This window comes from Ammospiza caudacuta, chromosome 22 (genome assembly GCF_027887145.1).
Source record: "Ammospiza caudacuta isolate bAmmCau1 chromosome 22, bAmmCau1.pri, whole genome shotgun sequence".
Taxonomy (NCBI): Eukaryota; Metazoa; Chordata; class Aves; order Passeriformes; family Passerellidae; genus Ammospiza; species Ammospiza caudacuta.
In genome coordinates, this window is record NC_080614.1 from 5,566,140 (window position 1) to 5,581,164 (window position 15,025).

The following is a 15,025-nucleotide window of genomic DNA, read 5'->3' on the forward strand; positions in this document are numbered from 1 at the left end:
AGCTGCTCTAACCAGGGACAAGAGGAGATAAGCAAAGAGGGAATAACTTGCTTCCACCTCAGGACACCATAATGGTTTTTATCTAAGTGTCACCATAATGGTTTTTATCTAAGTGTCCTAGGACTGAATCTTGATGGTCTTTACAGTTCCTAAGTGTTGGTTGCTTTTTTTTACCCCCCTTTTTTTAATTGCAGGTGAGCCAGAGCACCCACGATTATGGAGACTTCTTCCACCTTCTCTTCTTTCCTTTTCCTGTGCGTGCTGCTTCTTTCAGACATCAGCCTTGCAATCTCCCTGAACCCTGGCACAAAGCTCAAAAATGCCCCAGGGAGCAACCACCACCTCCAAAACCAAGAGATGTGGCTGCAGCAGCCCAGAACTGGGCGCCACCACAGGCAAGGCTTGGCCAAGAAGGAGAAGATGCCTTCAAGAGGGCAGCTGGCTGGGGAAGAGAGCCTCAGGATGGGCAGTGGAGCTTCAGCTGTGGAAGAGCTGGGGGCAGAGGGACAGCCAGCAGCCCTGAAGCAGAATAAGGATGTTTTCCTGGGGTTCGAATCGTATCCTGAGAGGGAAAACCAGTCGCCAGGCTCTGAGAAAGGAAAGAAGCAGAACCGAGAGCATCGTCGGCACAGCCGCAGGGACAGGCTCAAACATCACCGAGGTATTGGAGCCCCAAGGGGAGCTGGTGGCACTGGGAATGAGCATCTCCAAGAGGAGGCAGCTGTGGGGGAGCCACATGTGTGTGTGCAGGGTGTGGAGTGTGTGTGTTTGCCTGCTCTGGGGGGAAATGTGCCAAACAAAAGAGGCGCAAGAAAAAAGGGGAACTGCAGAAGCAGAATTTAGTGCTGGCTGCAATTTTGTGAAAATGACCTAGTTTTTCTAACATGGGGAGCTCTGAGAGACCCTAAGACTTGAGGGACTGTTTTAGGGTGGTCTGTTTTGTTTTTATTTTCCTTTTTAGCAAGTGGTCCAAATTAGGAACAAATATGTCTGAGCCATGCTCAATCTCTCCATTGACTTCAAAACAATAATGAGAATTAGAAAAAACACAACCCCCTTATTTTGTTTTGAAGAGCAGTTTCTTCTCACCAGAGCTTGTACCCTTCTATGTTTATGCTGAACAACAACAACAACAACAAAAATTCAGATTTTGCATATGTGAAATTGCAGTGATAACTTTAAAATGTTGCTTGATTTTGACTGGGACTGCTTTCCTTTGCAGGTCAGGTTGTGGGTGGGTGTTTCTGTGGTAAACCTTGAGTTCTGTTAAAACGAGGCAATTTGTGTCAATCTACACTGTGTGACAAGCTGGGTGTCACGTCCTTGGGTTCCATCCTTCACTCCTCCCTGCCTCAGTAAGAAGAGCTCTATTGTTTTTTTCAGAGGGCTGACTAAACAGCTTGTGTTAGCAATATGAAAGAACATGCAACAAAACTGGTTTGAAGCAATATTTGCAGACTACAAACAGGGCTTATTTCTTGAGGTTAACTTAAGGTCTGTATTTAAATTAATACTTATGAAGAAGATGGACATATCTGTGAAGGTAATTTCAAGGTAGGTAAGTCCTGGCTTGAGCTACATTGAAATAACTCACTACTAAAATCAAATAAGAATGTATTCACAGGTATTTGCAATAGCTTAATCCATTGGTTTAAAAATGGTTAAACAGGTACATTTTGTACTTCTGAGACCACAAAAAAACATGTTTTTCTTCTTAAACAAGAGACATCTTGAGGGAGGTGTGATTTTGTATGTCTTAAGCTTGTAAAAATCAAGCTGCATATACTCTGGAGCTGATTTATCACTGTAATAGCTTATTACTCTGTTATACTGTGGTTAAAATAGCAGCTCAGGATCATGGAAGAGTGGTTGGCAACTGGATGAAACATGAATTCTTTTGATTCAAATTTGTCACTCAGAGAAAAGGGATGAGAAAGGTAATGCCACTGTACCTGTTGCCCTCTGCAGGGAAGACTGCTGGTGCTGGGCCAAGCTCCCTGTACAAGAAACCCAAAAGCTCTGAAGAACAGTTTCAAAATCTTCAGGCAGAGGAAGCTCCAAGTCTGACTCCCAGCCCACTGCTCACTGCTGCACTGGACACAGCTGTTTCCACAGAGGAGCCTCCTGTTCTTCCAGCCACCTCGCCACGGTCACAGGTAAGGAGACAGCTGGGAGCTGTTCTGTACCTCCAAGCCTTGCCTCTCCCTCAGCTATCCAGATCCACTGAGTTTCAAGGACCACAGAGACAGTAGAAGCACTTGACTGAAGTGCCAGCACGTCCCAGTGCATGTTGCTCACCTTTTGTTGTCACACAGAAGCAGTGGAAACTTCCCTCTTGCCCTCAGCCTCAACGAGGGAAAGGATTTTGCTTTTGAAAATGAGATGCCAGGAATCCCCAGTGGATAAGACAGGAGTGGAGGAGGGGAGAGGCAATAAAGACTTTTTAATGTAAAAGCACCATGAAAATTTGCAAAGACTTCAGTGTCTCTACAGAAGTGCAATCCATTGTCTATCTGGTTTATTTTTTTGTGGTTTGCAGGCTCGCCTCAGGCAAGATGGGGATGTGATGCCCACCTTGGATATGGCACTCTTTGACTGGACTGATTATGAGGATCTCAAACCAGAAATGTGGCCATCTGCTAAAAAGAAAGGTGCTAAACCTCCCTTCCTCTTTCCCAAAAGTCATCCTGTAAGGCTTGTCTATGGTTGTATTCATAGATGTGCTGAAGAACAGGAGATCACAGAGGTGGGGGAAGAGAGAAGCAGCATAATGCTGATTGAGTTTTGTGTTTAGTTTCAGAATGCTTCTCATTTTGGATATTTGGAGGGCAGAATAAAAATTATAAATGGGGAGAGGAATAGACTATGAAGGTTTAGAGTTCAAACTCTAAATTTGAGGCTGTTTTTACCCTGGAAAAATATCTTCTCCAAAATGAAAACACTAGCGCAAAATTTTCTATCAGAATCTTTTTTTTTTTACACAGAAAAACGCCGCAGTAAGAGCCCCAACAGTGGAAATGAAACCACAACAGCTGAAGGAGAGCCATGTGATCACCACCTTGACTGCCCCCCAGGTCAGCATCAGCCTGGCAGAGCCATTTCTCCAAACGTGGGGTGTTTGAAATCCAGCTCAGGTTTTCAGACATGCATTCCATTCACTCTACTAGTGATAGGAAGTGGTGTGCAAGGGAAGAGCAGAGGCTCTCTAGGTGTGTGGTGGGGACCAGATAATGTCTGTACAATGTCATGGGTGTTTATTTGTAAAATAAGGCTGTCATGGGTGTCAGTAGCCCTGCAGGTAAGGGCACACCTGAGCTGTGCTGACCCCTGCTCCTGTGTTGCAGGCTCTTGCTGTGACCTACGTGAACACCTCTGCAAGCCACACAATCGAGGCCTTAACAACAAGTGCTATGATGACTGTATGTGCACTGAAGGTGAGTGCAGCTCTTTGCTCCCTGTCTTGCTTTAAAAGACAGCTGTCTGCCAGGGAAGGCAGGAACCTCCCTTGGAATGGAAAATGTGAACCCCTTCCCTCCAAATTATTATAGCTTTGAAATTACAGGGCTTTCTGGCAAAGATATGAGGAAAGGAATAACAGTTCTTTAATATCTATCTATCTATCTATCTATCTATCTATCTATCTATCTATCTATCTATCTATCTTTTTATCTTTATATCTATAGCTGTAGCAGGCACAGGGCCTGCAAGGCCTCCATGGAGTTCAGCAGCCTAAGACAGAAAATGCCAAGTCATGATGACTGGACCTAAGCCCCTTTTTCCACCTTTAGACCCTTGCTTATCTCTCTTAAGACTATAAGTTACTTTCCTTTTGACCCTTACTGTTGGACAATTTCTAAAACTCTTGTACTCTATATAAAGAGCTACTTTTGCCCAGCTTGGGAGAAGAGCTGTTCCTGAGACTTTCACAGAGGCTGCAAATAAATCCATCCCCATGGAACTTCACACAGACTTCTCCTCTGTCTCCTTGTGTCTGCCTAAGGCACTTAGCAAGCTAAAGAGCTGAAATCACAGAATGAGCTGATAATCACAGAGCTGAGCTTGCTAAGGTAGCCTGGAGCTGGGAATTGCCTGGGAGCCCAGGGAAGCTGTGCTGAACAAGGCTGTGGTGGTGTTCACAGGGGTCCCAGGACGAGGGAAGAGATGAGGATCTGACTCCATGTTTCAGAAGGTTGATTTATTATTTTATGATATACATTATATTAAAGGAAAATTATATATTAAAATTATACTAAAAGAATAGAGAAAGGATTCATCAGAAGGCTAGAAAGGGATAGAAAGGAATGATAAAATCTTGTGATTGACCAGAGAGCCCAAGACAGCTGGACTGTGATTGACCATTAATTAAAAACAACTACATGAGACCAATCAAAGATGCACCTGTTGCATTCCACAGCAGCAGATAATTATTGTTTACATTTCATTTCTGAGGCCTCTCAGCTTCTCAGGAGAAAAGATCCTAACAAAAGGATTTTTCATAAAACCTGTCTGTGACACAAGGCTGCACTATGTGGAGCAGCAATGGCCAGCTGGGGATACCCTTGTGCCTAACATGACTTCCACAAGTTAATTTCAACTGAGCTTGTAGCAATTTAGTAGATTTAGTAGAGTCTGGGACAGACTCAAGCTTCTGTTTCTCAAAACTATTTCTGAAGCATCCACATCAGCCTTTACCAGGCAGGTGCATTATGAAAGTGTTAAAAGGCACTCCCTCTTCTAGTCTGAACATGTTCAGGATCAGCTCCAGGCACTGAGTCTTGCCTGCCAGAAAAACTGTTTGCCAAGCTTTGTGACCTGCATTAGGTACCTAGTGATTTGACCAGGCTGTTTGCCTACTTTTCACCCAGTTCAATGGGCAGCTTTCCTGGAGTTGCAATGTTAAATGATAGTCTTCACCCTGGGTGTGTTGTGTAACACCACAAGGTCCCAATCAGAGATGACCTTCTGATAGATTAGCCTAGAAACAGAACTGTGTTTCTGCAATCCTTAATGAAGCTGCCCCAGGCCCTGCTTTGTCCTTAAGCTAGTTATCAGTTGATAGGAAATATGCATCCTGTGTAGCATAAAAAAGATCCCCAGAGAGTGGAGATCCAGGTAAGACAGACAAGAGGCTTAGATAAGAGTAGAGCTCTGATCTTGCATGCTCCCCTTTTAGGAGGCCAGTTTGCCCTGGGGTGATTGTTAATGAGGGGCACAAACCCAGCTTTTTAAGGAAGCTGGTCTCAATGTAGCCCAGGGACATAATTCCCAAGGACTGCTGTGTGACATCATCTGGATCTCCAGTGTACAACCAAGGAAAGTTTTGAGCTGTCTCATTACAAAAGCTAGAAATCCTCTGCTGCCTGCCCTAGAAGTGAAAAGAGCTGCAGTTTCTAGAATGATCAAATCAGCTCCTGGCAAGCCCAGTGACAAGATCCTGCACTACTGAAAAGCAGGGTTTTCATGAGAATTATTTCCCCAAAGGCTATCCACCCTGTTTGGCCCAACTAGTTACACATTCTGGTGTAACACAGTCAGACAAGAAACAGCATAAAATCAACCTCTTGGAGGCAGAAACCAAATAGTTACCACGACCAGAGGCTCACATTACCTTCCACTGCCATGGGAGAATATGTACTCATGGTTTTTACAAATAAATTCCTTTTTTCCCCTTCATACTCACCCATGCTATATTAGCTAGCTTCCTTCAGACCGTGCACATTGAGCATCTAAAACAGAGAAATTAAAGGAGATGAGCAGTGGGTTTTGGATCAGACCTCCCAGTAATAACACTTCAAAGCCTCTTCCCTTCTCTCTTGAAGCTTCAGAGAAATAAATAGCAAGGGGAGGTCCCTAGTCATTGCTGCTGCACATTAAGTCTGTAGTAATTTCCCAGTGGAGAGATTACTTAGACAGTAATGGGAAGTAATAGGAGGAAACCAAGCAGGGCTTCCATAAAATCACTGGAAACAATTGGAATAATTCATTGGCATTTCAAGAATCCAGGGAAACCTGACTGAACAATGAATCCCAAACCAGAACAGTGAGCCAAACAGAATGGCAGTGCCCAGAGAGCAATAGGCCTTGAATGTGAGGCATTTCTCTCCCACCCTATTTGACACAGCACCAGGACTGTCCCCAGTGCAGCAGTATCTGAGGCAGAGAAATAGTTGGTGTTACTGCTGTAGTGAGCCCTGGTCCCTCCTCACTTCTGCACATTGTGAAAAATGCCAATCACTTGGTTTTAGAATTTTAAAAGTGCAATAGTAATGAAATGGTTATAAAAATAGCAATATAATTAGAGTAATAAAAATTTGAACAATTGGGATTATGACAATACGAGACAATAAAAACAAAGAGTTACAGACAGTCTGGGTACCTCTTTCTGGGCAAAATAAGCCCAAAAAAGGACCCACACTAACAGAGGATTAACCCTTAAAAGCAACAGCCTGTTGCATATTTATACAGCTCATACATGATGCATAAATTCCATCAAACACAGGATTCTGTCTGGGCAGTGTCAGCTTCTTCCTCTGAATCCTGACGGGGTCTTCAGGGCTGAGCAAGGCAGGAAGAAGTTTGTTCTGATAAGGGAGCAATAAATTCTTTCTCTGAAAGATTTAGGTGTCCTGTGGCTGCTGTCTTGGTGGGAGTATCTCACCCCTGTCTTTAAAAAAAGTATCTTACATAGCATAGTTTCTATTTTAACATTTTGTTATAACCCAAAACTATATTTAACACACTACTTAAGAAAATTAACACAGCATAACTTTCTAACACAACACATATAACATTCACTTTAATATTTGCAAAAAGCCAGTGATAAATTACACATTTTTGACAACGTCTTTTCCATAGGGCTGCGCTGTTACGCCAAATTCCACCGGAACCGGAGAGTGACCCGGAGGAAGGGGCGCTGTGTGGAGCCCGACTCAGCCAACGGAGAGCAGGGATCTTTCATTAATGTTTAGGAGGGTGGGACTCCTGCCTGCATGGTCAGGAGCTGGGCTCAAACTCTTTATACCTAGCAGTGGGAATTAGAGGGAAAAGCTGAGCAAATGAGGGAAGCTGCAGGCTCTGAACGTGCCAGGTCCCAGCTAGACTGAAATTGGTGTTCATTATAAATACAGTGGCATCAGCCTTTTCCACAGCAGGACTGCACTCCCTGTCCCTCCCTTCAGCACATTCCTGCCACTGAATTGAGTCCCCCCCCTCCTAGTTAGTGAGCAATGATCATTACTCCCATTCTGATGGTCCTGGCAGGGAAAGGTTCTGCAGTTTCATCTTCTCTCAAGACAGGCAAGATGTGGAAGATCCTTCAGGGCCAAGGAGATATGAGCTTAAGCTTTACCCCTTAATTATTGCTTGGGAATAAAGGTAGACAGATCCTCCTTAAGGACTGGAAGTTCCTAGAGGAGAGGAAATTTGTAGCATCCAGGTGGAATCAAAGATGGGAGATTGATCAGCTGCCTGCCCAGGTGAGAGAGGGCCCTCTGGCAGACCTCTTGCTCTCTCCTTTTTTCACTGCTCCAGACATATTCCTTAGCTGTTCCACACTACCACTGCATCCTGGGACCAGTCATCTTTGGGACCATCCAATCCCGCTCCATCCCTCCCTTCTTGCTTTCAGAGAACCACCTGGTTTCTGCAAGGATGTGGCAACACATCCCAGCCTGTAGCTCTCACTCATTTTTCTATCCTGCCAGGTCTGTTATTTTTAATTACTATTTTTAGGAGCTTTCTGGGGAAGTGATAGTTTTCCTAGTGAGCCAAAAATAATTTTTTTGGTAACAAGAGATAGGGACAGGCTGTTCCATTGTAGTAAAACCTGTGACATGTTGCATGTGTGTTTCTGTGATATGTAAATAAAGATATGATGGATATCCTTTGTGCAACTCTTCTGCTTTTTGACTGCACCCAAGGATGTGGAGGAGGCAGAAAAGCCTATAGGGAAGTTGGTCAGCAGGTAACACTGATGACTTGAGGTAATCACACAGAACAATTGTGCCACTGGTAGAAAAATTTCTCCGCCCAAGGTTGCCTGTACTCTCACTCAAATTGGAGATAATTGTTTCTACCTAGTGTAGCCAGCCAGATGTTTTAAACTTCTTTATATTAATACCTAATTGCTGGCTTCAGTGGAGCAATAAAGGCTTTGTGTGTTAATTTGGAGTAGTGGTAGCTGGTAAAATGTTCTTTTTTACTGCTAACATCCCAATACCCTGACTTCTGCAGGGAGGCAGCTATGGAGCTTTTTATATCCCAGAGCCTGGAGATGGATAGCACTTTCTTTAGGAACAGAAATATTAATTGTGGTGCTGTGGGCAGAATCCTCTTTACACAGCTTCCCTAAACCCCCTATGTTCCATTTAGTTATTCAAAACTCCAATTTGCAATCTTGTTTATGCTACAGTGCCACTTTGCATTGTGTATTCACTCAAAGACTGTGAGAGTTACACTTTACATCTATAATTTGAGTGCCCACTCATAGCCACGGAGAAACGCTGTGAATGTCACAATGTCACTTCTGACCTGTGCACACCTGCTAAAGGAGGAATTTGTATGGGAGCACTTAGGCAAAACCTACCACAGAGCTGGATGCAGCTGTTTCAATTTCTGTTTACAGCATGACAGTCTCAGCACAAAAGAAATAAAGAAAGGTGATTTGCCTTCAGCTCGATGCCACAGCAGCAAGAATTCAGTTTATTAACCCAGGGAGAGCAATGCAGCCCCTCCTTCAGCCCAGATGTGAATAGTGGGTGGTGCTGCCTGAGCCATTGTCAGTGGAAGCATAAAGGGAAAAAAGGCTCCTAATTGATCACATTCAATTGCAGAGCTCTCAGCCTCTGGTCTGTGTGACACTGATGAGAACCACATGCACAGGCACTATCAAAACCAGGTTTGATATCACACTGCTTTTTAGTGTGGGAGCCAAGGTCTGGGGGGAACAGTGCAGCTGAAAGCAAGAAGGAAATTTTGCAGGGGTCTTTATCTTTGGTGATGAGGTATTCCTTGCCTCTTACACTGCAAATGGGATCCTTGTAGGATCATGGACAGTGTTTTAGGCAAGACTGTTGCATATCATGAAATACAAGCAAGTCTGAATTTTGTCAGAGCTTTTAGACTCTAAAAGGAGACTTAATCCTTCAGCCCTTGCTTTTTCAGCCTTCAGTCTGCTATTAACTCTGAATATAAAGAAAACATTATTCTTAATTGGTGGGATTAGTTAAGGTCAGTGAAAATTCAGTTAACTATTATCAGTCAAGTTTACTGATACAATTTACAGATTACTGGATTGATTGCTCACATTGGGTTTTCAGAAGAAGAGCCTGTGACCAAGTGTCATTGCTGCTGAGTCAAGCTGTGGTGTGGCAGAGGTGGAGCAGGGAGGGTGAGCAGTGGTACAGCACATGCTGCACAGCCACAGCAGTGTGAAAAGAATCAGCATGAAATATGGGTCAGCCAGATCAACTCCTGACCTCACAATTGCAGTGCAAAGGAAAGCTGTTGAGTAAATAATGTGCAAAGGTGTGGAATGCAAGAGCAGCCTGTGATATAAAACCCCAGGGCAGCATTTGCCCAAGCCCAATCCACTTGTGAGCTCAGCAAAGCTCTTAGTGCCACTCTGTGCTGTCTCACAGGCATGACAGCAGCTGCAGAGCATCACCATCATGGGTTATTTTTAGCAGCTTTCCCCTTTCTCCCCAGTATCTCATAGTCACAGTGCTGTCAGTAACAGTTTTGCCTTTGGGGGCATTAGGTCTGAACAAGAGAGAGACACAAATGTCAAGCAAGGCTTGATTTAGATGTTCTTCTCAACTGATTGTTTAAGAAACTCAAATTAAGAATTCACACAAGCTCAGCTTCTCTGCTGCCCCCAGAGAATTTAAGTCAGAGCTCTTGCAAGATTGTCTATTGTCTTGAAAGGACTTTGGACCAGCCCCAAACCAGCCAGAGCAGGACTCTGTGCAATAATTTCTAAAGTTAATCACAGAGCATGCATGCAAGAAAGGTGAGTGACACAGTCCCACCTAAAGTCCTGTTCTACAGCTACTGCTGTTAGTGGCCTCTGAGAGTCCAAAGGTTATGCATCACCTTAAACTGCTCTCCAAGGCTGAGAATCATTAAACATGGAAAAGAGAGAACAGCATGCTGATTTGACATAATCATTTCAGCCGCCTGCTCTACAATGCTGTTGAATCTCAGGGATGTTGCTGGTAGTTGCCAAAATTATGACTGCAAGACAGGCAAGGAGTGGAAGCACAAATTAAAACACTTGGGAATCGTTCTGTCTCAGGTCTGTAATAGTCTGCATTCATTTTTGCTTGGAGGTGTTTTATTGAAACTCTTTCTCTTCCCTCCCTCCCCCAGTAATTACCTTGTTGTAAATCCACAGTGTGTGAAAGTGCTTCAATTTGAAACCCATGCTGCACCAAATTGTTCACATCCATGCCAGTCATTCTCTGCTACATGAAGCCTGGAAAAAACATTGCTTTCATATTTTTTATCAAAAGAACCCGAGGGCTGTTGTTTTCTTGGAATGTTCTGAGTGAGCATATGCACTCCATAAAACCACTTCTGGTGTGTCAGTTCATTTTCTGGAGTGCCAGTGAACCTTGAAGAGTGGTCTGTTAATGATATCTCAAAGCTTTAGTTAGATTTTAGAAAATCAGAGGAGCAGCTCATTGCTGCTGAGATGGGAAGGATTTCCAAGTGCATTTGTCAGGACACCACATTAATGTGACCCTCTCCACTCCCCAGATCACCTTGTCAGTGAAATTGCAGTGAAATTGCAGAAGGAGGCTTTCCATCAGCATTACAAAGTGCCTTCAGTTTCCCCTCCAATCCAGATAATGATTCTGTTTGCTGATTTCCCACTGGGATTTAAAAGGGAGTTTGTAGAGCCAGGCAACTTCTATATGCCCTTCCTCACTGCTTATTCAGAAAGGCTCTGTGGCTGATATATATAAATTTGTGCTGAGGTGGTGCCTTCACTGCTCTCAGCTCCATAGCCAGGGGCAAAACTCAGAGACACTGGTGTCAGCTGCAGCCTTCAGTTGTCTTCAGACTGAACCCCTAGAGAGGGGAAGGAGGGCAGAACTATGAGGGGGGAGCTTGTGTGCACCTCCAAGGACCAGCAGGAGCAATTGTATTAACCCTGTGGAATTACCCCTATGGAATTGCTATCATAGGGTACAGTGTCCTGAAAATGCCAAGGAAAGCATTTGTGCCTTATTAGCCTCACTTTTATGCTATCAGGAGGGGATCCAGGCTTTTACTCAGTCTGCACAAGGCAAACCAATAGATTTTTTAAAACACCAGATTTTGCATAAAGCAGCTAATTGCTGGGTATTGGTTGCAGTGAGCTGAACTCACTTGAAGCAGTCTTCTAGTCACAAAAATCTCTGTATCCAGTCTCCTGGGTAACCTGCTTCTCCCTGCAGGCCTTCTTTAACTTGCTGCTTATCTTCCTCACCATGTTGTGTTGCTTTATCAAACCTGGGGAAGGGAAGAGACACAGTGGGTTACACAGAGAGGCAATTTACAAGGTACACCAGCACAAAGTAGAAATAAAAAACAAGCAACCCCCAGATCAGACAGGTGTGAGAGACATATAAATGCATAATGTCAGTCATAGCTTTCATTGTTTCATATCCATGAGATAATTCCTAAGTCCCTTGAGCCCATGACAAGCAAGCCCAGGATATAATAAGCAGGGATGAATTAGCTGCCTGATACATTGATGAACAAAATGAAATAAAGTGCTTTTATTGTACAAGGGGAAATGCTTTGCATTAAACAGAGGATACATCAATTCAAATTATGGCTCATGCTGCATAAATGATAATGAGACTGTCTCAGGCTGCGTGAGAATGCTGAAGGGACCAGAGACACCCACATTGTCACTATAGGACACAAAATAAAATGACATGGACAAACAAGGTAAAAAAGAGAGAAGTTTAATTTCTGACTCCAACATTTATAGATTTCCAAAAGTGACAGTGGGTTGGAGGGTGACAGTGTCACCTCTCCAATGACACTGGACAAACCAACAGCCCATCAAATTTCTCCTCCTCCAGAAAAGAATGCAAAACAATTAGTTATTTACATGAAGTGCGTGAGAAAGTTCATTACAATAATATAAACATCAGAAGGCTTAGAAAATCTTAAAATAAACAGGGTGACACCCACATGATGCTGCATCCTAACAGTGCTTATCATTCACCTGGGATAATGGGATTTATCTTGATAACAAACAGCTCTCCTTTGATAGATTCCTGTCTTGGCAGAAGGGCATCCTAGTGCACTTCACACACAGCTCTGAGCCAGCAATATGGCTGTTCAGTCTCTCTGTCTTTCCCCCCATCCCAAGTGTCCTATATCTGTGTTATTTACATTGAAATCCAGTCATTCCTTGACTGTGGTATTATGTGGGTCCCCAGGATGAAGGAGGAATTGAGAATCTGACTCCATGTTCTTAGAAGACTAATTTATTATTTTATGATCTTATATTAAAGAATACTATACTAAAACTATACTAAAAATAAAGAAAGGATATTTACAGAAGGCTACAAAGAATGATAATGAAAACTCTGCTTCCAGAGTCCTGACACAGCTGGACCATGATTGGTCATTAAGTTCAAACAATTCACATGAAACTAATGGAACAACCACCTGTTGGATAAACAATCTCCAAACACATTCCAAAGCAGCAAAACACAGGAGAAGCAATCGGATAATTATTATTTTCATTTTTCTCTGAGGCTTCTCAGCTTCCCAGCAGAAGAATCTTGGGCAAAGGGATTTTTCAGAAAATATGACAGTGACACTTGACATTACTGGAACCACAAGCATTGATCTCATTTGATACCACGACTTCTGTAGATAAAGACAGAACTTCCCTGCAAGACACAATAATGGAGGTGAAGGCACAGCTCATGTGTCATGTGGCAATAGATGAGTTATATTTCAATCTTTCATTTGAAAGTGACATATTCAGAGATTCCTGAGGGAACTTCACAGCCTTTTTGGGTTTTTTTACTGTTGTTCTGAGCTATGCAGCCAGTCAGTTTTATTTTGATGCTTCCTAGCATTTTCTAGGTAATTTCATTTTGGCATTTAATGCTTTGCCTTGGGAAATCTTGAAGTGTGCTGCTGTAAGCAGTCAATAGCACTCAGGGCACGGTCAAGGACAGGCTGGATTGCACTACATTTGTGGCTTGTTTGAGAATGTCTGACAGCAAGTTCAGCACTGCACAATTCTCACTGCTTGAACTGGAAATGAGGCTGAGGGGTGACTCATGCATTTCCACATCCAACTTCTGCAATGAACCTCTGACCCAGCTACTTTCTTAGAGGCCCCATCTTTTCTCTAAGAGGGAATAATGACAAGAAAGGAACTAACCTTGTAAGACATTGCAGCCTTACACTGCAGACAGCACGCATTAGGCAAGGATGGGAGGGTTTGAGAAATGTCATCCTGACCTCTGGGTTCTGCTGTTTCATTTGCTAGACCTGCAGAGAAGGCTGCTGGTATGAACTGGACAGGAAATGGTTATAGCTGAACTGTGTGGGGTTGAATTGGTCACTTATCAACTTCCCTAGCTCTGAAATGGAAACAGGTCTCTTTCGGAATAAGAAATGAAGAACTTGTTATTTGTACCAGGTTTTTAGGCAAAGGGTTCAGTCATCTTGTTCTAGGGAAAAATCCAGGGCCAAAGGAAGCAACTAAGTACCTGCCAGCCATGTTAGCTACCTGGTTCAACCCCTGAGACTGACCTTAACTGGACTTAGCTGTTGAGTGACATAGCTGAGCACAGTTAGCACCTTAAAATAACCTTTTTATTGGTGTCTATCAACAGTTTCTTTGTCACTCCTTACACTTTGGCCACACCACTGACATATGCACAAAAATTCTCTTCCTGCAGAAAGCTGTTAAGTCCTTTGCACACATTAGCTTACCCAGACACTGATTACAATCAAAGTATAATGTCCAACCTTGTCTCACTGCATTGCATGTGCAAACAGATGGAAGAGTTTGGCTGGGTTTTTGGAGCCAACAAACTGATCTGTGCACACTTTGGCTGGGTGTTTGCAGCCAAGAAACTGATATATGCATATTTTTAACTTAATGGTGGCTTTTGAAACAAAATCACAGGATTGTTAGGGTTGGAAGGGGCCTCTGGAGATCATCTAGTCCAGGTCCCTGCCACTGGGTCATCTGGAGCAGGTGACACAGGAACGTGTCCAGCTGTGTTTCAGTTGTGTTTGGAATGTCTCCAGAGAGACTCCATGCCCTTCTAGGGCAGCCTGTCCCAGTGCTCGGCCACCCTCAACGTAAAGAAGTTCTTTCTCATGTTTAGCTGGAACTTCTGGTGTTTTAGTTTATGCCCACCATCCTGTGACTGGGTACCACAGAGAAGAGTCTGGCACTATCCTCATGGCACCCACCTTCGAGGCATTAATGAGATTAGAAGCTGTGAGGTTCACATCAGTCAGGCAGAGCAGCTGGGCTGCCTCCTCTGCTGGAGCACCTCTAACCAGCTGCAACTCAGCGAACCCCAGCAAGGGTCCCCTGTGTAGCCACATTTCTCTTCACAGAGAAAAGCAAGGCACAATTCTTCCCAAGAAAATTTCTGGGTTCCACATTCTCTGAACCTCAGAGAAAGGAAAAACAATTCTTATCATTTGCTGTGCCTGTGCTTGTGCCAAAGTAGAACGCAATATGGAGCTTGTTTACCCAAAGTGCCGGTGTTCTGTTTCCTTGGCCTGTCAGGGGGTGTGTGTGTCGGGACTGTCGGCTGACAGTCACGAGATTGAGTGCAGTGGAGTGCTTGGCAGATTCAGTTTAGATGTAATGTAATACAGTATAAAATAATATAGTATAATAAAGTAATTAATTAGCCTTCTGATAAGATGGAGTCAGATGCATCATTCTCCCCTCATGGGGGGTTCCATACAAATTCCATACCCCGGTGCGCCCCGGAGCCGCCGCGCACCGCCCGCCGTGTCCGGGCCGGGGCCGGGC

The 15,025-nt window shown here is 43.8% G+C and overlaps 1 protein-coding gene across 1 annotated transcript; it reads left to right on the top strand.

The window, feature by feature from the left end:
• The first annotated feature begins 214 nt into the window (after positions 1–214).
• Positions 215–7,816, top strand: DRAXIN (dorsal inhibitory axon guidance protein). The gene is made up of 6 exons (XM_058818881.1): positions 215–661; positions 1,969–2,156; positions 2,540–2,651; positions 2,985–3,074; positions 3,345–3,434; positions 6,856–7,816. Exons 1-6 carry the CDS (start codon positions 217–219, stop codon positions 6,966–6,968), a joined length of 1,038 nt encoding a protein of 345 aa, XP_058674864.1. The 5' UTR covers positions 215–216; the 3' UTR covers positions 6,969–7,816.
• Positions 7,817–15,025: the final 7,209 nt, after the last annotated feature.

What these genes read in the sequence shown, in the direction of transcription:
- DRAXIN (XM_058818881.1), top strand. Translation starts at nt 217, where the DNA reads ATGGAGACTTCTTCCACCTTCTCTTCTTTCCTTTTCCTGTGCGTGCTG. An exon ending in CAGGCTCAAACATCACCGAG is followed by an intron (nt 662 to 1,968) that starts GTATTGGAGCCC and finishes TGCCCTCTGCAG; the next exon opens with GGAAGACTGCTGGTGCTGGG. An exon ending in TGACTGTATGTGCACTGAAG is followed by an intron (nt 3,435 to 6,855) that starts GTGAGTGCAGCT and finishes TCTTTTCCATAG; the next exon opens with GGCTGCGCTGTTACGCCAAA.